The 26,290-nt window shown below is 45.7% G+C and overlaps 1 protein-coding gene across 5 annotated transcripts in view; it reads right to left on the minus strand.

The window, feature by feature from the left end:
* The window catches only part of LOC410233 (extracellular sulfatase SULF-1 homolog), a 70,351-nt gene that overhangs the window by 16,313 nt on the left and 27,748 nt on the right, over nucleotides 1-26,290 (minus strand). For 2 of the 5 annotated variants that reach the window (XM_016914366.2, XM_006562788.3), the window contains exons 2-3: nucleotides 15,292-15,617; nucleotides 14,528-14,767 (exon numbers count right to left, since the gene is read on the minus strand). In XM_016914366.2, the coding sequence (XP_016769855.2) occupies nucleotides 14,528-14,767; nucleotides 15,292-15,553 (502 nt within the window). In that variant the 5' untranslated portion in view covers nucleotides 15,554-15,617. Of the gene's footprint in view, nucleotides 1-14,527; nucleotides 14,768-15,291; nucleotides 15,618-17,929; nucleotides 18,563-23,829; nucleotides 24,050-25,097; nucleotides 25,418-26,290 lie in introns of those variants that run through there. The other 3 variants (XM_016914364.2, XM_026443208.1, XM_016914367.2) reach the window with 3 other exon arrangements.

The raw sequence follows: 26,290 nt of genomic DNA on the forward strand, positions 1-26,290 counted from the left end.
GTACGATTTTTTTTTCTCTTTTTTCCCTAACGCGGCGCATTGAACGCGTTAAATCTATTCACACACTATTCTTTCGATTAGTACGCTCTTTGTTTCCCCTGTCACACGTATATGTACTTATAAGCCCGTACTCGGTTTGTCTCAATAGGATCGAGGGCGTTCGGCAAAAAAAGGCACCGAATCAGAGTGTTGCCGTCGTGGTGAGTAATGATCACGAGGCGTGGCAGGGCTCGTTTCAACCGGGCTTAATAAAAGAAATATCTCTAGCAGAGGCCGGCTATCGCAATAGTAATTAATGTGCTATGGACACGCTCGGTTCGTCGCAGGAACTGACTCATGTAACAGATCGATTACCCCGGCTTGCTTTTTGCTCCCGTTTTTCCAACCCCCCCCCCCTCTCCTTCGAATACTCTAATCAACGATTAACTCTTCGCGGAATCTATCACTTCGATTAATTCGCTTTTTAAGATGTTCGCGAACCGATTACTCGTTCGCCTCGAGGAAACGTAACGTAATGATGAAAATTCCCTCCCACGATTCACGTTTCTCAACTTGGTGATTTCCAAGGGAATTTTCCTCCCGCGATAAATCAAAAAGGCAATCCCATTTTCCGGGCCAACCCCTCGATGCACACAGGCAAGGCGCATCGGTCTTCTCGGATTCATCTCGGGGGCACCGTTTGAATTATTCATACGGGGCACCATCAAATAATTAATTCAAAAGTACCACGCCGTCCCTTTCGTTGGTAGCCGCGGCAGCGTTTACATACCTGTACCCACCGTCGCTATCGAACAGCGTACGAGGGGGAAAGGGGGGGCTTATTTATAACAGTTGCACGAGGAGGGGAAGGGAAGGGAGGCCGATTCGGTTTGGACGGAACGGGGCAACTTTTTGCGTGGCGGGCGAGGACCACCTCGAGACCAGGGGCCAATCGCATTACTCTCGTTTTGCGTTAACCGATGACGTCTCAATAAAGGGCCGCCTTTCTCGATGCTAAATATAAAGGACGGTAAATCTCGGTTGGATGGGTGGCTTGCGGCCACATCGAGGGCGAAAATTCGTCCTTATCCGGGACGCGTATATACGGGTCAGTGGACGAGTCGTTAACGTCGCGAATCCTCTTTGAAATCCTCTCGCAATTAGACTCGTGTCTCGCCTCCTTCCCTTAACAACGGGACTTTTTAATGAAATTTTCGGCTCCTTTCCGAGTGATAGAGTTTCTCGGAACTCGTCTCCCTTTCCCAAAGAAATTTGAACAGCTCGTCGTTTTGTATCTAAAAAAAAAAAGAAAAGGGAGGAAGAGAAGACTTGGATAGGTCGAAAGAGGGAAAAGGAAGAACATTTCAATTTTAAATGTCAGGGATGGTTTTAAAAATGAGTCGAGCGGCGATCACGCGAGCTGACGTTTCCTGCGATGTGTCGGGAGAGAGAGAAAGAAAGAGAGAGAAGGAGTTCGGAGCGGATGTTCGACCTGATTTCTTCTGCGATGGGATGCTAGCGAAGTGGAGGAGAGAAAAAAAGTAGTTGCGGATTAATTAGCGACGTAGTTTGAAGAAATTCGCTCGATTCGTCCGCGGCCAGATATTATCTGGCTCGCTTTTCTTTTCTTTTTTTTTCTTTTTCTCTCTTTCAAAGGGAGACACCACCATAGTTTCTTCTCACGGAACTGGTTTAAAGGAACGAAAAATTTGCATAAATGACCTGGTCGCTTTAACGTGGTGTTGGTGTGGGCCGTGTTTAAAATTACGCTTTAATTATTGATAATTCGAAATTCATTAGCTAGTACCGTGCCGTGAATACATTAAGAGCTTGCTCTTTTCGGCAAACGAATTTGATCAACGCGGGCTGCTATCTTCGAACACGAAGCGCGAAACTTTCTTGCTTTAACGGCAGATGTAATGTGGCGTGTAATCTATCATCGATAAGTAGAAAAAAAAAAGAATGAAAGATTTACGATCTTGAATTAAATACACACGCGCACACAGTGTAGTTATATGGATTATTCTTCGTCTATATTTCCGAGGCTAGGAGAACGCTTACGTCTCTAAGGTCGTTGCCTTCGCATGACACTGACTTAGGTCCAACCTAAAAATACCTGGATACACTGGGGCAGCCGTAAATATCAATTAGATTGTTATCGTGCGATGCACATGCGAGGAACGTTGATCACAATAATGATCGGCCAACTGGTAACCAAGTTTAATTGCCCCTTCGTCATTTCAATTAATCAATGTCCCGCCATACTCTGCTATTTCTTATTCCATCGCTTCTTAAAAATGCGCATACCTCGAAAACCCGCAATTGCTTCTCCATCTTCGTATTCCCATCTCGATATTCATCTCCCTCTCTCCCTCCCTCCCTCCCTCTCTCTTCCTCTCTCTTTCTCCGTATTTTTAAATCATCGCTAATCTTCGTATGAAACGAATACCGAATATCCAATTGGTGACCGCAATCCACGGCAAAGCCATCTTTCATTTCGACGTTTTGGCTCGCGATAAGTCAGGGCCAGGCAAGGTTTGGCCGCAGCTTTCATTCCACGAAAACGAGTAACATCAGAAAATAAGATTTGGTCCCCGTGGTTTTCTGCCTCGATAGATATCCCCCGTTTCGTGAATTTTTCGCCTGGCCCATATTCCCGCCTACAACACGTGTGTATATATATGTGTGTGTGTATATCTATCCGTTGCATCGACGATCGCTCCACCATTCTCCGGATATTCGTTTTGTTTGAAAGAAGAGAGAGAGAGAGAGAGAAAGGAGAATGCGGAGCCACGACTGGCGCCAGGATATCACGGTTCCTCCGGCTCGTCCTTTTGTCCCGCTTTGTCGGACGGACCGATCGACCGGCTCGGCCGACTACGTACCGGCTTTTTACGATCGAACGCCATCGAGACTCGTCTCGACTATTATTTTTGCATTTTTACCCGCGCTTTCGTTGCAACAACGGCAAGCATTGGTCCGCCAATTCGAGAAGCAACAGGTAACGTTGCGTCATCCCTCGAATTGGCCTACTTTCTTCTCTCTTTCTCTCGTATTTTTGGCGTAGACCGTAGTTTTGATCGTTTCTTACGTTAGGAGAAAATGGTTGAAGTAATTCCAAGATATTGTTGAGATTATCATGATGCAAGATATCAAGATCAATTATATTCGAATCAGTTGATTAAATTTAGTTCAATCAAAGGATATTTTAAATCAGTAATATTGTTGCAAACAATATTCTACGATATATCGTGTAATTTGTATTAAACTTTAAACCATTATGGCTTCGAACGTAAGAATATTTAGTCAATGGATGAAAGACTATTGAAAGCAGGGAAGTTTGCTCTTTAAAACGTATTTTTGTTTATCCCGATACGACTTCCGGTTCCCAAGATATCGACGTGTAAAGAAAAGACAATTTTTGAACACGTACGTTAAACCCGATTGATCCTATTAAAATTAGGTAAATTTTAAACCGTTATAACTCCGAAGATAATGAGTTCCTATCAACGAACGAACGATCGTTAGAAGCGTGCAACTTTACCCTTTGAAACGCCTTTTCGTTTATCTCGATACGACTTCCGGTTGCCGAGATATCGTCGTGTAAAGAGAATGGTAATTTTTAATCGTTTATTGTCTCCGTCCTTGTCCCTTACTCGTAGCGCTGACCTATCCCAAACTGCAGACAAGTGACACAGTCGCGATTCCTGGAAAAGCGTAGTACGCGATTCTTGGAAGAACATAGTACGCATTTCCAGGAAAAATATAGAACACTGGGTTGCGGGCCCATTCATAATTTCTACATCCGTCTTCTAGCTCTTATATCTCGGCTACGGATTGAGATATCGCGATAATTCAAAAAAGTGACTTCGATAGCATGATTTTCTCTATATTTTGTGCAATTTTTGATAAAAGAATTTCAGTTTTTTTTTCGCGATAAAAAGTTAAAGTTTGAATATAATGATGATAATACAAAGCATATAGCGACATTATTTGTTTCAAATAACATTTTTTTTTTTGCTTTTTAAAACATCCAATTTCTAGCATATTTTTGCTCTTCTCGAAACGTATTTGTAATATCGTAAAAAAAAAAAAGAAACAAAGAATATTTGATACAGAAATACTTTTACAATCAATTTCGAAAACACGAAAATTTTCATTTACCATGCAATGGTTTCATAATAAAACTACGAGTGTCTATATATCACTGATACTTACAAAACCTGAGGGTATAAAGCTTCTTTCTCCAACTTGAAGCTTGAAGAAGTTCGTAGCACGTTTGTCGTCATCATTTCGAATTCCCGAAGTCACGAAAGCTGATCCGCGCACATACTCTACGTACCCCCGATTAGCAAACGGCGGAATTAGACAAGGGTGAGCTGCACGCGACTTGTGTTCGGGTGGATCATCGCATCGCGATGAACCAAATCGTTAATGGTCCTCCTTCTCCCGATTATTTCGCTCTGTTTCGTGCACCCGTGGTATTAACCCCCTTTTCATCGCGGCTTCCGTTCGCGTGCCGCCCGATTTCTACGATTTTCGTAAACGTCGCCCGCCACGATTTAAGGGTGCATCGCATGCACCGAGAGCTGGGCTCGATAACGAGCCGAGTCGACCCCGATTCGTTGCGGTCGAATATTTCGCGATGATCCGGATAGAAACGGAGGAGGAGACGGATCGAGATGGATCGGATGGACACGCGAGGTATTCGCTGGGATAGCGATCATCCTCGAGAAACGATGAATCGCAAAATTCTAGGAAACGGTCGGTCGGGATGAAACCAGTCGGGATGCTTTCTTCGAACTGTTCGCTTTTCGATCTCGTTCTCTCGGGCAAATACATATGTATATGTATCCACACTGTGATGCATAGATGCATCGTTATTATTCGGATTTTCTTCCAAGTCCGTTCTTCTCGAAAAAAAAGGGAAAAAGAGAGAAGCGCTAGGATGCAATTTCCCCCCTCCTTTTCTCGATACATAATTCTACTTTTTCCTCGTTGGATTGTCTCGCTTAATAAGCGCCCCCCTCCTCGCAAGGCATTAATCATAAGGAACGCCCTCCGGACAACATTTATGGTAGCTACATTGGTCTCGCGTTGATACCGTCATTACGCAGTTATCATGATTATGCAAATAATAGGGACCGATTTGTCTTATTACAAACGGTACAAACGTCTCCACTCCACGTCGCGTCTTCTTCCTCGTTTATTCTCGATTGTTCATTTCTTAAACGAGACACGAGACTAGAGAGATAGATCCCCTTCCCTTATTAGCAGTTCACAACTACTCTCGTGTTGCGAGATCCGTTTAAATCCGTTCAACAAAGTAGAGACGGCTAATCGAGGGTACGAGTAAACGCATTGTCCTCGCGTCTCTCAAGTATTCCTGTACGAACTTGTACGGGGATCTGAATGGTCACATCAGAATCGCGTATATATTTCTATCAGAGATAGTGGGAACAATGTCTATTGAAGAGAATTCTTGACGGGTGTGTAAAGTTTATTCTTCTCCATATTTCTTTATTCCCTTCCCAGCGTGTAAAACAAACGCGATGAATCTTCCTCCCGGTGGTGGAATCCCAGAGGAGAGAGAGAGAGGAGGAGGGGGCGAGGCGCGAAGAAGTTCACGTCCCGAAAAGACACCGTGACCGTTGCGTGCGAGGCTTAAGGTGTCGTTCGTTTCCACCCAATCACGGACACCGTCGCACGTCTTTTGACGACGGCCCCAGAAAGGGTCGCAAAAGTCCAATGAATGCACCGATCCGCAGAGCTGCACCTGCATCTGTGGGGGCCCTTTTGTGCGCCTCGCGATGTGTGCGACCCTCGTGTATCTTGCTTGCGGGTTAGTCCAACTCGTCTTCGACCTCGCTTCCTCCCTCTCTCTCTATCCATTTCCCTTTCTTTCTTCTCACCCCCGCCCTCGTTTCCCTCCTCAACGTGTCGCTCCTCTTTCCTTCGTCCTCCACGCGAGCACTCGAAAAACTGGCGGCGCCTCCTCTCCTCTCCTCTCCTCTCCTCTCTCTCTTCCTCTCTCGAGCCGCGACGCAGCCACGAACAATGCTCTTCCACGTTGGTCCGCCGCGATTTAAATTTAGATAATCTCACCTGCAAGCGAAACCGTGGCAGAAGCTACGTGCCACGAAGCACGCGCGACCTTTTCACAGCCGAAACAGGCGGGGAGAGGAGCGAAGAATTCCATCCCCATCGGAGGTTGATGGGCTCGCGTCACTTCAAACGCGTTCCACCCGTGGAAACGCTGAATTCCAACTACCGACCGATGATTAGCGCGAAATTCTCCCCATTGTAAATCTCTCTCTTTATTGATACTTGTCTTTTACGGTTAACGCCGGTTAGTTAGCCGAGTTGGCCACGGCAAATGAATTCCTCGTACGATTACCAAAGTTAAACCGCGTGAAGCGTGGTTAGTACTTCAATGACCGGCGAGCGCGAGGAACTTCGTATGCTGTTAACATCTACTGGTTCAGAGGCCATTTATGGCCCAACTTGCTTAACGAACTCGAGGGAAATATTCTAATATTAGAAGTTAACCACGCCGTCCCCTCCCTCCTCTCTCTCTCTCTACGCGTCTCCGTGTCTCTTTAATATTCGGTACGTACCTCTCGACGCATCCCTCGTCCTTTTTCAACGCGTTACGTCACGTGCACCACGTCCATGCAGATGGGATTCAATGGCTGGCACGAGATACTCGGCCAAACTCGGCAAGAGTAACGACCGCGTCAGCAACGAGCAACAACAACAACAACAACGGCAAACCTGGCTAAATCCCGATAACGCTGCTCCCGAGGAGGACCGCTCACCAACGGTCCACTCCACTTTCCTATCTCTCTCTCCACGTTGTTAACGCGGTTGAATAGAGCCGCGTGTCATAGAGATATCGTCTTCCGTGCGAGGCCTTGCTCCTCGAAAATACTCCCTTTCGAATAGAGGAGAAGTTTATTAACCGAGGTTTAAAAATTTACTTTCCATTCCATCGGTGAAACTCTTTTACGTATTATGAGAAATCTGTTTCCAATATATGGATGTATTTTTTTTCCTTGTCTGGTGGATATGATAGAACGGCGTGTTTGCGCCGAGGCGAGGCACGGAATTTGCAGAAATTATTGGGAGTCGGGTACGCACGTATCTGGGCGAATTATGAGACGGGTTACGGAGGAGCGACTCGATGTATCGTTTACCGGCATCTATTCGAGACTCGGCTATACGCCTCCTCCCTCGTATCTCCTATCCCTTTGGCGAGATTCGCGGGAATAACCTATTCGATTCCCATATACGACATCCCGGAACCGTACGGGGGGATTCGTATTATCAAAGGATAGGCTTCGAGCAAGTGTTGCTGGTCGATGAAAAAACGTACGAACAATCGTGTTGGTGGCGATAGAAGACGCGTTCTTTAGTGAATCGAGGAATCCAACGGAGAACAGGTAGCGTACAGGTTTTGGTTTCTTTCTCTTTGATTCGTTATTTCGTTTGTTCGGTGCACGATTTCCCATCGGGTGCAATAACGAGTTTTATTGGAACGGGATTGTAGAAGAAACAGGGGCGTGACGAGAGTCTTTTCTTAAATCGACTGTTCGAATCGTCTCATGAATATGTGAACGTCATGAATATATATTATTACCGATCGAATCGTCTTAAGATACTATCGCATATTCCATTTTCATCGTTTCCATTTATTTCAAACTATCTATTTTAAAAATTACCATCGTAAAATCGCGTATTCGCGTCGTATATTTTATATATGTGGAATCAATATCACGGATTTTTTTCAACAGAGCTCCGGAATTTCCAATTGTTCCTTTTTAAACGCATAACGACGCGCATATTTGTCGAATCGTTCGAAACAAATCGTCCACGGAAACGGTTCACGGTTCAGCGAGTTTTCAAACCTTTCGCTAGACCTTTCAAGAAACACGCGAGCAACGTGATAAAATGTAAGACTCGCTAATTGTCAAGAATGTTTTCACGACACACGGCCGCCCGGAAAAACACATCCCTCGGGCCAAAGAGAAATTCCTGGAAGCCGTAAAACGCGATACAACGATTCGTTCTAACCGAGAAAAACTTAATAACCATACCATTCGTCGAGAGCACTCACCGATGAAACACTTTTAAAAAAAACGTCTCGTTCCCCGTATACACACACACACACACACACACACACGCATCTATATATATATACACACCTTGCGCATTCGATTCGCAGTTTCTTCACGTTGGAAAGCGCTCCATTGCACGTCAAACCTGAGAACCAGAGCTAGTCGCACACGGGTCGCGTGATATCCTTTCCGAGAATCCGTGACCGGGATCCAGGTGCGACGAACGGCTAATAAATATAACACGTCGGTCGCGGCTTCGTGTTCGATTTGCATAAGGCAGATCCGAGGGAGAGGGCAGGCGTAGAAAAATGAAGGGAACATCGTGATGCGGCTCATCCATTAATATCTATCTCGCCTTCTATTAAGATATCGAAACTTTTACACGTGTAATTCGTATCGATAATAATTATACGATAGATTAAGAGGAAAGATTTTCTTTTTTCCTTTTATCGTTCTTATTCGAAGAATTTTGGAGCTTGGAATGATAAAAATTGGAAGAATCTTTCGAAGAGAAAAACGATAAATTTCTAATTATATTACGTTAAAGGATTCGAGGAGCGCATTTTTTTTGCGTTCGTCGAAATTGTTGCGATTTTGTCGCGAGAATTCGTTTTACGGTATTCGATATTTCGAATGAACAACAGGTTGAACGTAAGGTGCGCCACTTCGAGGCGTGTTTCCCTCGCTCGTTCTCACTTTCAACACTTTCGAACCGAGTCGATTCGAGTCCTTTGGTTTATCCTACGCCTCGGATCTGCTCTATACCTGGCGCGTGTGTGGCCTTATCATTATACCCGGCGGCCGGCAAAGGGCATCGTAAAGTGAAAAAAACAGCGTGTAAAGACGCTGTCGAAACCTTCTCTCCCGTGTTTATTCGTGAAACAATCCTTCTAGAAAAAAGAATACAAGATTTAACAGATTTTTATCGACCCACGGAACAACGTTTCTCTCTTTGAAACGTGGTCGTAATTTATCCTTCCGCGGGGATGCTTTCGAAATGTTTCGAAACGTAACAAAAGAGCAGCGCCACGTGCTGAACCATCCTCGAATTCGAAGAAGAATTCCCGCACCGTGGTGGAGAAGATCGGAGTGTGCATGGAGCATGCATTGAAGAGATCTCAGGGTCAACTTCGTCTCTTCGAAAGGAATGTCACGGTTTTTTTCACCTACGGTGGAGGGTGAAAGCCGCGTTTGAGAGAAGTTCACCGCTCTTGCTGTTCACGCGCAAGGACATCCACGAGCTCTCTTCCATATAATAACCAAAGAATCCTTACAAAATTGTCTCTTTTCTCAAATCAAACTGCATCGTCTGGTCTGTCATCGAGCCACGATTGTTCGTAATATCGATCACCAAATGATTCGTTGAAAAAAGAATCTTGAAAAATCGTAGATAAGCAAAATGCTAGAAGGATCGACCTAAGGTACACCTCTAGGGGTTTATCGTTCAATCACCGGGATCGATACGAAAGCGGTTCACGGCACATTGTTTTTATATTCGCCGACACCGAGCACCCACAAGTCGAACAATCGAAGGCAATACCGTTGCCTTGGCTACGCCTCCCGCATTTGTACTTCCTATCGCGGCATAATGCGGCGCTCGTACGGAACACCTTTAATAAAGACGCGGAATCGATTGTCGGTGGGGAGGGACGAAGGTCGTGTCGCGTGGGTCTCGTGATCGCGAATCTCCTCCCCCTTCTCCTTCCCCTTCCCTTCCTTCTCTTTCTCTCTTTCTCTCTTTCTCCCGTTGAAATTCGACCTTCGAGGGAGGCTACGAGACTCGAAGAATCGAATAACACGACGAAACGAACTGGGAGAAACGCAACCGGTACCTCGGCCTCTCCTCTCCTTTCCAACCTTAACCTTTATGCCTTATGCGAGTATACTCGAGTGCAAAACTCTCCAACGTTATTAAAACAACTCTCTGAGCAACTCTCGTATCTTCCATGAAATATCTTCTTTGTTATTTTTCTTCTTCCTTCTTTCTTTCTTTTCTCATTTAACACACTTGTCTTCTGCAACTCCATATTCCAAAAGCTCAGAAAAGATACACGTCTTCCGCAACTCGATATTCCAAAAGCTCAGAAAAGATATAAAAATATCGTCGGAATTCGAATCTTGATAAAGATGGACCTCTTCTTTAATACACGTTGAATAAATACACGATGTATCACGCGCTCGTGCCAAGATGCACGCCGCAAATTTTCTCGCGGGAGAAACGTGTGGAGGAGGGAGGCCTAGTTCTCGGACCTAATTAGCATCGGCAAATTCAGGCCTAGTTTCACGCCCGTCGGACAACGACGCGGGGGTCTCGAACGCGGCCTAAAGGTGAGGTCGGCCTAACGTATGCGCGCGTGACAAGATCCTCTTGCGAAGATAGCGAGGAAAATTTGTCGCCCGGCCCGCCAGCCTCGGTATTCTGGTCAGGGACACTCGGAACGCAAGCAACAGACGGCGATAACGAAACCAGTTCTCTTTCTATCTGGTGGCGTGTTTTCTCTTCGGTGGCGGCGATCGGCAGGCACGCTCGTCGCGGCTCATGCCTCGTAATTATTCCTAGGGGCCTATTGGCGAACCCACCCTGAAAGGGAGAGAAGGAGAGAGGAGTCTTCTCTCCTTTTCCTCCTCCTTCGTTTCTCTTTTCTCGTTTCGTCTTCGCGATTCTGCGTGGAGGAAAGTAAGAAGATTCTCTTTCGATGAAAATAACAGGTTCTTAATTTTCGAAGAGAGAGAGAGAAAAGGAAGGAGAAAAACAGGAACAAACCGGATCGAGGGTTTGTTTAATGCCCGCGTAATTTGAACTCGTTTCATTGAAAATGGATAGCTGTGTCCACGGGAGGGTATCTCGTGCGGTGTGCATCTGACGGGAGTAAATTGATTAATTCTCCCGCTTTTTCCCCGTGCTACCGGAATGTAACAGAGTCAGCAATGTTTCTATCCTCGGGAGAGTCAACAGTGTCTCCGTTGTGCGCATCGTTTCGCAAGCTTATCGAGATCTCGAAGAGGAGATCCACCGGGAAGAAAATAATCGTGCGGATAATTAATGGAGGCGAGAGGAGACTCTCGTTTTAACCACGGTGGATTACGGAAGCGTGGACCTATGCGTGGCGAAATTTTTGGAAGGTCGCCAATATCCCTTGGCGGATGTGGACAGTGCTTAAAAGACTGTGAAACCTGGCCGCTTTCAGGGTGCAACGTCCTACCTTCTCGAATATGGTCGTACGCGGAGAGAAGAAGCTGGTAACGTGGAGAGGAAGGCAGGCAGGATGGAACAAGAGGAAAATACGGAGGGAGGACGAGAGGAGTGTGATCGTGTCGGACGCTGTTTTCATCGTGGCACAAAGGGAGAGGAAGAGGAGATAGGAGCTCCAAGGATTCCTCCAACAGGAGCTTGTCTTCTCCGTCGAAGGGTCGAACTGTCACGATCGTGAGAAGATTTTTGTCTCCTCCTCACCTTGTTTCTCCTCTCGTGATCCCTTTTTGTTACGTGCCTCCCTCCTTGGTCTTGGTGATCGACGACCACGAACACCAGCTTCGTGGAAAGAATTCGAATACGAGTCTTCAACAATATCTTGCGGAATCTATGCACGCGTCTGAAATACAAGGTTCTAATTTACCGAGATCCTGCGTGTGTTCCGCGTGGATCGTTTGAAAGAATTCTTCGTAGTTTTCCATGGATTTAACGTTATTATTATTCCTTTTTTCCTTTCTGATAGAACACGAATGGAATTCACCATTTCACCTTCTTCGTTCGAGTTTATGCGATTTAATTTTTTTTTTAATTCTTTCCGAGAAAAGTATTTTTAGAAAGGTACGAGAGAGGTATATACGACTCTCCGTAGGAGAGTAACGTCTGTCTCAGGTAATTTGCATGTCTCTCGAAATAGGCATGGCGGGAAGGAACCGTGGCGTCCAGAAACGAAACACGAACGAAACGAATAAACGCACGGGGACAGGTATACACAACGACGGTGATTGCTCTCAGCCTGCTGTCCCCTTATCGCGAACCTTCCCTCGATACTTAAATTGCTTATTAAATCGTCGCATTAAGTCTATAAAACGGGTAACCACCGGTTGTAATTTCTTACATAATGAATCCGCGAAAGGCAAAGTGGCGTAAAGTAATCCCGGCCGTAATTGGAAGGTAAGTCCCCGAGATTCGGGAGATAAGTGTTGGGCAAAGTAGGCTAGAAAGATAAAAGTTTAATCAGTTAGCGGGGCGGAAAGTCTCCTCCTCCTCCTCTCCCTCTGGAAATTACGAGTGTTCTCCCCCCGTTTCAAAACACTTTCCTAAAAACTCGGCTCGCTTTTGAAACTCGAACGTATTATCTCGAGCCAACTCCACTCGAAATTATCTCTCCAACTCTCGCGTTTTCGCGCGAGAGGCGAAGAATTATTATACCCTGGCAAGGTAGTATCTCGCTATTCCGCTCCGATCAGGATTCTCCAAATTCTATCGACGAATCGAGCAGCATTCCACTCGTCACAACGCAAGGGGAACATCGCGCGCGAAACACCGTAGAAACGTAGATCGCATTCCCTTCGGGCTCCGAAATCCCCGGCTGTTGCCGCGAAATCGATTCATCTCGAGACACTCGAAAAGCGCGGCGGGATCGCTTTCAGCCCCGCAAAAAAAAAAAGAAACGTGTCTGTAAACAGCTGCAGCTGATGATGAGAAGCCTCCAACGCTCCCCTGAAACCTTACCGGCCGATCCGTGGCGGATAATTCACCGACCGCCTTCGGTGAAATTCATCGAAAAAGAAAAGAGAAAGAGACCGTAGGTGTCGATATATAGTATTCGCACGCCATATTCCATCCTTGATCCATTTATGCCACGAATCGAACGCGAGATTGCCTCGGTTAACGTCGGGGATGCGTTCGATTCATCCTCTAATCGCTCGTTCCCGATCATCGTCGGCCGTCCTTTCAAAAAGAGGTGGGGGGAGGGGGAAAGAAAGAAAAAAAATCCCAGACGAGAACTCTAGCAACCCGCCCATCCCAACCCTTCCTCCCCTTTCCCCGATACTCGTTGGCAAATTGTATCGAGCCTCCTCTCGATCCATCGGGGGATGCATCATCGCGACGATGCAGACGAGGGCCACGCACATGCAACCCAAGCGAACAATGCAAACAATCGATGCACCGTTCGCGATTCATCCGCACTCGAACCGTCCCGTTCTGGTTCCTGAATTATTGTTCCCCCGATGATCGATCGAGGCCAACGATTGCTCTTCTCCGACCCAACATGTTGCAACCGTTTTCGGCTGGTGGAGCTTCCCTCCCTCTGATCACATTTCTCGTGCCCCCTCCTCTCCTCCCTCAGCAACAGGCCAAAATTCGCCCGTGGATACGCAAGGGGAAGAGCGGACAATTGCGGAGCGAAGGGCCGACAACAACGATCTCGAGAAATTTTGTACGGGAATCCGTTGCAGTATTCGCGGGGGCCGAGTCGAATTATTATTCCCGCGTGCGGAGGAACGAAGATGATAGTCGCGTGATGAAACTCGATGCGTGTCAGAAACAGATTGCAAACATCTTCGTCGTGACACCTTTCTCTCTCTCTTTCTCTCTCTCTCTCCTTCTCTCTAGGAATTTTTGCAATCGCCATTCGTCACTCGGACGTAACATTTTTATGCGTTTTTCTTTTTTTTTTTTTTTGCGGGTTTACAAAAGACGCGAAGAGGTTCTCGACCTTATATTGGCGCCAATTGAAAAAAATCTCAACGTTATAGTCGTCGTGTTGCCTCGATGCGGTAATTGCTTGCGGTAATTGCTTATGCAACGAGGATTTATCGCGTCGAACGTACTTGACTCCAATTACGAGCGAGACGAGTTAGCGTATAAGTTGCGTTTCAATTGAAAGTAGCAAGATTCTCTATGGTTCCGAGAGGATATCTGACGGGTCAACCAACTCGCGACTTGCCATTATTGTGCGTTAAGTCTAAGATATCTCGATAACATTCGAAAACGAGGATAAAAATCCCCGAGAAAGTTTTTTCGGGCGCAATTTTAATAAGCAGTTAAATTTCTCCGTGTTAAATCGGGTTTAAATATTTCAATAGTTTCAATGAAACTCGTGTTCGTGTAACCAACGTTAATTTCCAATTAAATTCTACCTCCAGTAGACAGATAAACGAATAAGGAAAATAAAGATGCGATCGGATAATAGAACGTTCCATTATTTAAAACGTTTGCACGAATGGAATTTATATATACCCACGAATCGTTTGAATTATCCACGAAGTAAATACGAGCCGAGAAAGAATTCTTCTAAAGAAACGGAGTACGTGGTCGAATTTTGGTCGCGTGACTCTTTTTTTTCCCCCCTCCCAGACCGATGTCTGGAGGGTGAGCGGAGCGTGAGGGGTTTCTGTCATCGAGAGGGGTGAAAAAAAAAAAAAAAAGACGGGTTCATCGTGAGCTCACTCACCGGTACGATATCCAGCGTTGCTCAGGTAAGCGGCGAACGAGTGCGGCTCGTGATCTCGTTGCCACTGGGGGCTGCTGCAGTTGTCGTTGTTCGTAAAGACCTCGTGATTGTGAACGTAACGGCCGGTCAGCAACGAGCTCCTGCTTGGACAACACATAGGAGTGGTCACGTATGCGTGTCTTAGCTCGGCCCCCTCGTCCCTTATTCGCCTTAGGGTCCGTGGCATGAAGTTCAGCGAACCTGAGGGATTGGACCAACCGCAACACACGATCAGAGGAGAAGCTTCGAAAAAAGAAGCGTGTTCGAGGCGGAAGGATCGAGAGATAGATAGGGAGGGAGGGAGGATATCTTTCCTCGAGGTGGAGAGAGGAGCCTCGTGTTTTCGACCATTTTTTTTCTCTTTTTATTTTCAATTTCGCCTCTCGGTATATATCTTTTATCGATTCTTTTAATTAGATCCGTATCTCTCGATCGTTCGCGATGATTTAGAATCTTCGTGATACGGAATTATTAGGTATATGCTCGAAAGATAATAATTAAAAACGATAAATGAAAACGTTTATTCCTGATAACCGATATATCTACTTGATTCAACGAGCAACCTAATAAATTCGTCCTTGAATTAATTAAAAAAAAATGATCTCTAAACTTTAAATTGAGAAAAATTGTTCGTAATATGGAAGATTTTAAGAAAAGGAAGCTAAAAGACGAGACTGTAGAATAGAAAGAAAGAGGACAGATAAGAAAATAAGAAAGTGACCAACCGAGTTCGACATCCTGATCGTCCGTAAGAATCAGCACTATGTTCGGCTTTCTTTCCCTGGGCTGCTGGTACGGGAGATAGGGCGAGTTCAGCTGAGAATTGTAATTGTTGTTCCCATTGTTGTTGTTGTTGTTGTAATTAGACTTGTGAAGGGAGCCACGACGCTGACCACCGTAAACGTCGTCGACAGGGGCGTCGGCGTCCGTCCGCCTGGCATTGACACCCAACAATATCACCGCCAAAAACTGCAGTAACTTCCTCATGGTGGTTGGTCGTCGGTTGCACGCTCTTCCTCTCAATCCAGTGTCATATCATGGCGGTCTGTTGCTGTAACAAGCGGCGGGGCGTGTCTTACGTTAATGAACAGTTTTGCCTGTGACGTTGATTGGATGGAAAGTCGATAAGTCTTTTGTGCCCAACTCTAAGCCTTCCGCCATGGGGCACGACCACGACCAACCCTTTCATTCTTCCCTTGTCAATTAATATACTTTCCATTAAGTAGCACGGACGTATAACAGGATTTCTTATCCGAGTACAAGTTTACAACTTCTCCTACCTAGAGACCCACCTATCTATTCGAGCTTCTTCGTTTAAAATTAATTGTCCGCTCGGAACCATCCCACCACCCGAGCGCACGAGTATTATTAAAGGATACGCGTAAAAGCCGGGGAAACGTTAAGTTCTCCCGTAGCCTCGAGCGGATCCATCGATTCCTATCGAATTTTAAATTCCTCCTCGAACGAGCAACGCTCTCTGATTAATCTGGTGAAAGGGTTCTCGAGGAACGCGAAGGCGCGACGAAAAACTCGGTGAAACGAGAATTAAGTCAGATAACCGCGCCACACAGCAAGATCCCCTCCCCTTCGGCTGCGATTCTTTCGAAATTTGGATTGCTTGGATAACGCGAGGATTAATTAATAATTTAACGAGGCTCTGGTATATTCGCGAAATAATTGCAACGAAAATCGAATCGATCGATCTCCTTCCTCCCCTTCTCTCTTCCGTTCGTGATGGAACACTGTTTCTTCTGCCGTACGTAACCGTCTCTATCGAATACTGAGAACGGAGTGGACGTGATCCCCGTAACTAAAGAGCGGAGGAAGGCGAGCGAGCGGGTATAGAACGGGGCAAGTTCTCCGTTGCTCAGGAGCCGTGAAAGATGAAAGACGGTAAAAAAGAATGGACGCGACCTAACCGGGCGGCGTGCACGGCGCAACCATAATCGGATAGTTGGGGTTTTATGGGCAACCCCTCGCATTCGTCGCCGCATTCTACGTATACCAGACATCTCGCCAACGATCGGACATCTCGTAAATAGTCGTTAGCACCTGAATTATCCCGCTTGAATATCCTCCATGCAAAACGCTCGAAAATCTCGGCCTCTTCTAATATTCTCTTCCCCTCTCTGGACGAGCAGGTAGAGTTTCGCATCACTGTGAGCAACGTGTATCTAATCCACGATGATAGATGTTATCGAATGAACCGCGTGGATGTTGAATTATCTCGTGGAAACATTGAACATCTGTGGTCGATAATAATTTCGTAATGGACAGTTCTTCCTTCGATATTTTATATATATATGTATATACATGGTCCAGTGTCCAAGCTTTTTTAATATATCGAGTCACGAGTCGAGTTTTCTCCTCGAGTATAATGCATCGACTTATGTACGAGTACACAAGGTATATTCCGGGATCCGCTTTAAAAGTGGCCGCGATTCCGATCGAGGAAGAAGGGGGAAGGGCGACGTTTTAGGGCAGGAAGTGGAATATGTGGATGCGGATAACTGAACGGCCGAGGAAATTTACGATCCTGCTCGAACGGGTTCCCACGAATCCCCCGTAAGAAACGTCGAGAAGAGAGAGAGGGAGAGACTTTTTCGCGTGGTATTCGAGTCGCGATCATACCCTCTCTCGACCTATTTCCGGGAAAATACTGCCTTTTATTAAATTTCTCGATACGTGGCGGCGCCACGTTGCCACCACGCGGCTCGAATAACAGAAAGATCTCCTCCCCTCCTCCTCCTTTTCTTTTCCTCCTCGATACACACCATGTAGAACGAGAAAGTTTCGAGCAATTGTCGCGAATCCCCTCCCCGATAATTCAACTTTTGATCCGCCAAAGATATTAACGCGATATTTCAAGCTAATATCTATAATTCAGGCCGGGGAACGGGTAACGTTGGACGCGAGGCGCGCATAGATCAGAGAAAGTAAGATTTCATCTTTATGCAGGTATCCGGCCGAGCAGTATCTCACGGCGAGCAACAGCTCTATGCGCGAGGGTAACGATAAAATAGAGAGAAGGCCGCGAAAGCTTCCTAGATATAAATTTCACGCTTTCCATTCGCGTTTAAAAGAAAAAGAGAGAGAGGGGAAAAAAAGAAGAGGAATTCCTCGGATGTAACACGAGAAAGCGGCAAGCTTATGTTATTGGATAACTAATTAACGAACAACAGTGTGTTCCTCTCCTCAGTGTGTTACAACAGGCAAAAAGAAGGCAGGGACGAAATCGTTTCAAATCCCGTTAATTACTTGGTTAATTGATAATTCTTCCAAGCTCAGAATGAGAAAAATAAGGGCGAGTCTTCTAATCTCTCCCTCCAAAAAAGAAAACCATCTCCTCACGAGATTTATCACCTGGTAATTGGCCGGTAAATAGATTAATTTGCGGAAGTTGAGGGGACTGGCGCCAGAGATCCATTGTCCGGGGATCAGTGGACCGATTCGCACCACGCTTTCCTTCCCCTTTGAGACTCCGTCCGCGAAACGTGTTGTTCCGTCCGTCGTTCTCCGTTCCGGCAAAACACTACCGCGGGAGAAGTGCACTGAACTCCATATATTCTCGCGTAACCAGAGCCCTCGTTCGAGAGGCTAAGAATAGTAAAACAATAATCCCTCCATTTGTTTCGCAACCGCAGCAGCAATTGAGTAACTGGATCGGCGCGCACGTAGACAGGCGTCGTGCAGTCGCAAAACCAGGAAGCTTTTCTGGCCAGGTAACGACGCCGCCGTCTCTCCTCCTATCCGTCCTTCCCCCTGGCCTCCGCCAACCAACGGGAAACCGCGGTATCGATCGGAATCAATTAGCGTCATCCGATCCCCCTTTCGGCGACGTTTCGTCACTTAAAACCAGACTCCCGATCGTAAATAACGCGCCACGCTCCAGCGCCGCGTTCTGAAGTGATTCCGACGAATCGAGAATACTTGGATGTCGTCTCGTTTCGCATTCTATTTGCGTCTCGCATACGCGCACACGTACAAGATTTATGGGACACCGATGCCGCATCGATGCTTTTTCCGACATTGGAAGGATTAGAATTAAATCGGTTATTTTATAATTTTTTTTCCTTTCTTTTCTTTACTTCTTCGCCAGTATAAAGAAGAATTCCTTTTCCGAGTATTAATACTTTGTCTATGGTAAGGTTATAGTAAAGGAAAAGTAAAGGCTTTCTTCGGTCACGTTCGATCAACAGGTTGTAAATCTATTTTTCACCGGTAGTAATTATTTAGTGGCGTTTCGCTATTAATGAACTTTCCGCGAATGGATACCCGCGATCCAATATTTTTCTTCGAAGAAATACGCAATTCTTCCAAGAATCGAGTGAAACGAAGAATGGAGATAATAACCGATTAAAATAATTTTAAGAGTTGCAAGATTAAACCTTCAATCCTTTTATACATATAACATGAAAAATATGAAATATCATCAATTTCGAGGATACATTAAGATGAAATTTAAAGAGCGTTTGAAAAAAAAATAAATAAAGAATCTGATTAAACAATTCCTAAAAAGGAACAAAGGTCTTCTCGTGCAATCATCGTTCTTCAAAAAATTTTGTTTCCAAACGGTTACGCAATGGTACACGTTCGCGATCTTCCTTTCAACGGGATCGTTTCTCTCGCGCGCTGTAATTTACGTACGAGATGTGGCGTGGGTGGGCGGAGGCTATCGACACATGTACGCGTTGCACACGGAGGAGGAGAGGGGAGGTAAAACGGTCGCAGGTAAAACGGATGTTACGTATTCGTAGCTCGCGTGTTAAACCTGCGACGCGGCACACGAGCGTTCCTCGAGTGTAGGTCGACGAAATCCCTTCCCTCGCTCTCTGTAGGTCGCGGCACACCACTTCTCCCGAAAGGGCCCGGGTGGAATATTCATTCGCGCGGTGGTTCCCGCGTGGGAAGCGGGGATTTACGGCCAACTAAACGATCGTGCCGTTGATCACGATAACGATCACCCCGGCCAGAGGTGAGGTGTATCTCTGTACACGTAGACGCACACCAGCTTGGCCGGGATGCGAGCGAAAATCACGTATCTCGCCGGCGTACGTGGCGGTCTGCCATTCGAGGAGGAGGGGGTGGGGAAAGGGACGTTGAAAGCGGCCTCGTGCCCGTTGAATGAACGAAACCGGTGTTGGCCGATCGGCAACGATCGGGGAAAATTGTGTTATCTTGCGCGAGAACTTATCGCAAGATTTCCCTCCTTCCCCGTTGCTTCTTTATTAAATTTTTAACGAGATACGAGAAACAAGATTTTGGGGAGGGGAGAGATGAAAGTCGAAGGAAAGTCGAAGGGTTAATTGAAAATCCATTCGTGGAATAGCGTGGAACGAAACGAAACCGTGGATGATGGTGATGATCGGAACGGTGAAACGAGAATTTCTTTTTTTTTATGCGCGCGCGCGCGCGTGTGTGTGTGTGTGCGTGTGTTTAGAATAATGGAGGAAAGGAAGGAGGATCGAGACGAGGTGGAAATGCATAAAGAGTCGATCTCGACCGATGATCGGGATGACCGTGGATGAACGTTTGTGGATACAATATCGAGGTGTTACACGTACGTACACGTGTTTGATACGTGCGCGATATAATCGCGTCTGTTCACGGGCTTGTTATTTGCCTGACGAGCCGCGGCCAATTGCAAACCGCAGATGGTCTAATCCGCGTCTCGACGTTACGAGGGATGCCGTCCTTCTTCCAGCCTATCATCAGACCCGACGTCGATTGGGATCCTCCGACGACGACGTCGGAGAAACGGCTTGTCTCGTGTTAACAGAGGGGGGAATTCGTAATAACAGTGACTCGAACGATATCCGAAATAGGGAGAGAGAGAGAGAAGGGATCGATTCCACCCTTGGTCCGAATTCTCGAACTTCAAGCTCAGTGCAAATCGTCTCAAACCTTTCCCTTACTGCCTTAAAATTTATAAAAAATCGTCTTTTTAAAAATGTGATTCTTTTTTTCAAAAAAAAATTTTGAACGAGTCAAAGGGAGAACAAAGTCTAGATAGGATGGAGCGTAAATCCTGATCGAGGTGCCGTGCTCGATATGCGATCTCTGACGTCACTTCCTGGATAGAACAGTGGTAGTATTAGTATTAGTAGTGGTAGGAACGAACGCGGACTGAATTCAGCGCAATCAGATAATGTGTCAGCGGCGTGCAGTCGCGCGTTTCGACTTTACGCAACACAGTGTCGATGTCCATCGACCCTGGGATCGGACGGTTGGTCGCATCCGCGCGTTCTCCACCCGCGAAACTTCGAACCCGGCCGAGATCACCATCAGACGACCCCCTCGTCGAATCCGTGGATCGATCGATGTAGTAGAAATTACGTTGTGGTTGGTTATCGTTTTTTTTTTAACGGGTATTCTTCCATCACGATGTACGTATCTGAAAGAACCGAAGGAATTCTAAAACTATCCTTCTCTCGTGTCCAACATCTTGTTCGACGGGATGTACGCGATTCCTTCGTCCATTGAATTCCAATTTCTGTCCAATCTTTTTCCTCTACTCGCAATAGTAGAAATACTGGTTTTCTATTCGTTTGAATACCTATCTGTTCCTGCGAGTGTATCAAAGTCACGCGTAGCTGGCTCGTATTCGAGGCATTTTGCGTTGCGAAACTGGAAACGATGGAAGTTGCAAGGAAAACTGAAATCGACAGGAAGAGGAATCGATGGGGAAAGAGGGAACGCGTTTTATGGGAGGAGGAAAAGGAGGGGGGAGGTGTACACGTCCGAGATGGAATTGATAGATACAACGCTCCCTCCGCGCTTAGAATGATTCCTTGGATCGTAAAACGTTTTTATCCTCGATGAAGGTAGTTAAAGGTGACGTTAACACCGTCCTCGTTTTTCAATTCAATAATAAGCTGTCTTCTGTACGCTGTATACTGTGAACGCGTCCCTTACTTTTTCGTGAAAGAGAATTCAAATGTGTGTCACAAACACTTCGCAGTTTTTACACTTCCGTGGATATGTTCTTCTTCTGGTCGCCATATGTTCTTAACTAATTTTCGTGCGTGTTTCACGGAGGGAGGAAAAGATGAATTTCGCCGTCGTGCCGTCGTAAAAAGTTAGGTAACAAGTTGGAAAATTAAAACAGGCTGTTTCTTCTATCGGATCGTGGTGCTCGGCAACATTTGTTCGATACGCTCGTCTCGAAACGAAATTACTATCATTCATACACGTCCACTCGTACCTGCGAATTATCATCGAAGCGGTTTAATAATCCAAAGAAACTTTGTACGAGAGAGAGAGAGAGAGAAAGATAGAGAGGCGGTCACGAGACTTTCGTGACTTTTCTCTTTCTCTCTCTCTCTCTACGAGAAAATTACAGTACCACTTTTTAACGTTACACTGTCGACTATATTTTACAACTACTCGACAACACACTTTTAACACACATAAGAGAATCATATTTTTCCCGTTTATATCCTTACTTATCGTATCGTACGCCAACCATAAATTCAAAGTGACGGCCATCACGTGAAGGCTTACATCCGCGAGAATTCTAGATACCGGCAACAGTCGTTCGACGAATTCGAACAGAGCGGAAACTTCCTGTCCCACATCTACCGACGTACGGCGGCACGCACTGCACGCAGTTGTGATGGCCGTTTCCTGCATCCGCTTCGAAATCACGCGGATTCCTCGACTAATTAATTAAACTGTCTCAACTGCGAAATATAGAGAGAGAGAGAAAAAGAGAGAAACTTTATTTTTCGAAAAATTCCGCGTAATTGTTTATTGCGCGTTTTGTTTCGCGGCGTTAGCCAACGATTATTCATCATTCATGCCATGCGGTGCACTCAGATCTTCGATCGTTTGCATTTATTAATATAATGATGGTGTTGGAACCGAATGAGGGGAGAAGAGAGAGAGAAGGAAGAATGGTTTTGATCGTGACTCGATCATCGTAATTTTATATCGGTTCCAAGAATTGATAGTTAGTAACGGTTTAGATCGTCTGATTCGACGATCTTGAACTATTCCTCGAAGGAAAGGAAAATTATAAGATATTAAGGTGACGAGGATTTTTCTGTAATTTTTTTTTTTTTTGTTTCTCAAATAAATTTCACGCTGTCAAAGTTGAAAAATACAGCGTGATTCGTTTGTACGTACATTTGCATTCGTTCACGTGTATCGAATTTATTTGCATACTCGATTTTGATCGTATATCGAGCAACATTAATCCTCTACATGCGATTAAAAAAGTGATTATTATTTTTATTATATTAGCAAAACGTAGGTACAAAAATGCCGAGACTTATTTATCATATAAGTATAAAATAAATTCCAATCGTAGCACCTTATTATCTTATATATTTATTCGAATTCTATTGCATCAACTTTTAAAACGAACTTTCCAAAAGTATTATATATATCGACGATTTCGTGTACATGGTCGAAAGAAGCGATGTGTGCGCGCAGCGATGTCGAAAAAATAAATGGAGGGTGAACCGATAGGGAGGGGGTGTTTGGGGAGCGTGAAAATGAGAAACAAGGAAGGTTTTCTCGCACGACGCCACCTCCAGTACCAGGCCAGTTATTGTTCTCTGGGACGAAGAGGGCAGAGATTTCGAGGGAAAGATCTCTCCGGAGGGGGCACACACCCGCGATCTCTCGAGCGCGACGAGAGATCGAGATGGTATCGCGAGAGCACCGCGAAGGACGCGGAGCGGAGTTTGAATGAAAGCTGCTCCGGAGCTGCTCGCGAAGGGAGCCGAGATAAAAAAGGAAAACGGGCGGCGGCTTTCTACCGGCTAAACGTCGTGGCAAGATAAATCAGAAATTTCTTCCTTTTTTTTCTCTTTTTTTCGGTGATGGAAGGAAACGGGCGAAAACGGGGAGGGATCCGTCAACTTTATCGCCGACTGTAATTTCCTGGAGTGCTCGTTCTCCATTCAACCGCCACTCCCTTCTTCTACCTTATTTACGCGAAAAAGGAACAACTTGAGAAATTTTTCTTCCAATCTCTCTCTCTCTCTTTTTAATTCTCGAATTTCTTAAGTTTCGTCGACGCTCGGAAGAAAAATCGTGAGAATCGGGGGACATATTCGAGATCGCATTCGGCGGAAGAATGCGAAAAAAAGGAGGGGGAGGAAAATAAAACTGAAAAGGTCGCGGTTCGATGCAGTGGATAACGCACAATTAGCGACATGTAATTAACGAGGAGAGAAAAAAGGGTGGTGGAAGTGTCGGCGGGGCTGTTTACTCGCATGCGTGCACGTATGCGTGGCGCAAGGGGTGAAGCTCACCGGGGATGAAACGGTGAATGACAAAGTTGACAGACGGCCGGAGCCAAGGCAGACGAGCCTTCCACCGCAAGGGTGGAAGAAGGGGGCGAGATTCCTTGGAGAGAGGACGGGTACAGAGGCGGGTGGGCCGGGGAGAATGCTAGACTGCTTGGCGGCTGCTTTATCAACCCACGCATTCGAGTTGCTGCGTTTTAACTTCTAACATCGCGGACGGAGTTTCGCTCTCCTATCTCCTTGCTTGCTTGCAAGAAAAATCCCTACGCGATAATGAATTTCTCCTTTTCTTCTCCCAACTTCGAAGCTGAAGCAACTGTACATGAAGAAAAATTTTTTAATTAAAATCGAAGCGACAATTTTAACTTGGAAATTAGAACTTATTGAAATTGTTGTAACGAGACGATGGAGAAGAAAGCGAGACAATCTTTTGGAAAGATAAGACGCGTGATTTGTCGCCACGATTTTCCATCGTTATCGATTGTTTCAATTCCGAACACCGTGATTCGAAAGATATAAATTGCAGGAAGGCAATGCGTGTGGCATAACAACGCGAAATAAATTTCTGGAATTTTTGTTACCCCCTATAATCGACGTGTATATCCCCCGTGTTTTTTTATTTTTCTCTCCTCCCCCTCCCGATACATTATCCAATATGGCATGATAACGTGCAGCACACGTGCCTGTCACCGAGATAAATATTCCTCGCCACTCCGTGTCTCGCTTCTCCCCTCTACGATCTTCCCCTCACCTTCCTCGCTAATTAACATGCCGTGAAACAGCCATTTTTTTATCAACATTTTTTCCGCCAATCAATCCGCCCCGTTTAATTTCTGTACAACTTTCTGTGCGTGTCGTGAAGGTCTGTAGTCTTTCTGCTCGCGAGCAAATGACTGACTGACTGAACGTTACACTCGAGCGAAGAAAAAGAAGAAAAAAAAAAGAAGAAAGAGAGAAAAGAAGAAAAAAAAAAAGGGTCGCACCCTCGTCGTTGGTGCGCGTTGGCTGGCGAACGAAACGACGCGGAATAATTTAATAATTCGATCATTAATTGGAAATTTCTTCCCTTTCTTTCTCTTCGAACGAGAGAAGAAACGAGAGATTCGTATACCACCTCGGCTGGGAATAATTGAAAGATCGTCTGCGAACACGGCGACGAGTTTGACTTTAATTGCTAATACCGTCGTCGTCTTCTCCTCCGCTCGGCCGTCAGACTATTATGCTATTATTAACGATGCAGTCAGGCGCCAGTCACACGTATCGAGGAAACTTACCTTAGAACCTCGTCCGAGGTGGCGAGGTAGTTATTTTATTTTCGTCGCTTCGTGTCCCGTTTCTCTCCTCGAACGAGCAACAAACGCGCTTTGCCAAACGCGTTTACAACTTACGCAACCCGTTCTTCGTTTCTCTCCGACTCGTGCCGAAAAGAAAAAAGCTCGCACCAATGGATGCAATCGAACAGATTGTACAATCGCCACCCGGCCCTGCCCTGCCCTGCTCTGCTCTGCTCCCTGTTGCAACCGCCTCATCCTCGAACCGAGCCGCAAGGTGGATTAATAGCTCGATTCTCTCTCGAGATCGTGGCAGGCTGTTGGCATTCGAACGAAAAGGGTTAAAAAAAGAGAGAGGGAGAGAAAAGGTATCGATGGAAGGAAGGAAAATGCGACTTATCTCGGGTTAATTCGATGCATTCGATATTCCCTCAGCCGTGGACTTCATCTTCCAAGGTGCACTTTAGTTAATGCAGCGGTCTGCGGTCGCAATCTCTCACGCCACATACGGGGACACGTAAAACATGCAATATGGGATCCCCATCCCGGGAAGGGAAACGTTTAACGTTTTCGCTGAGTGATACGAGAGAGAAATAGGCGGATGTAATAGTCCCGATTCTCGACTTGGAGTAAAGAGATATTTCCAAGACCGGTCGATTTTTATTTCTTTTTTTCTTTTCCCAGAAAATCGACAGGTTATGATATCGGTAATTATTAGAGGAAATCGAGACACTTGGAAATTCCTTCGGCGAATGATCGGCGAATTCTCGGTTGGATATCTCCACGCGTAAATTACGTTTCATGAATCGGCAAGTTGTCGCGATCGCTCGAGATATCCGGTGTTAAATAATTCATATCGAAATCCGGGAGATTGATAAGCGGCAACAAACATTTCCGACCGAGTAATGATTTTAAATGATTCAACGATAAGTGAGGGAGTTTCGAACGAGCACGCAACACGATTTTTTCGCAAATCGGAGGGAGAAAAGAAATATAAAAAAAAAAATTCGTATAATAACAGGTTGCACGGTCAATCATAATGTTTAGCCGGTTTCCAGTTTCGATCTGGTCCAAGCCAATTAAATTCATTAACTTGAAATTACATGCTCGAGATACGATTCGAATAAGTCTAAGGTTTTTGCGTAGTTGTGCGACATTTTTCTTTTAAACGGCCGTCCACCGACTAATTGCGATCC

This window comes from Apis mellifera, linkage group LG10, assembly GCF_003254395.2.
Source record: "Apis mellifera strain DH4 linkage group LG10, Amel_HAv3.1, whole genome shotgun sequence".
NCBI classification, from domain to species: domain Eukaryota; kingdom Metazoa; phylum Arthropoda; class Insecta; order Hymenoptera; family Apidae; genus Apis; species Apis mellifera.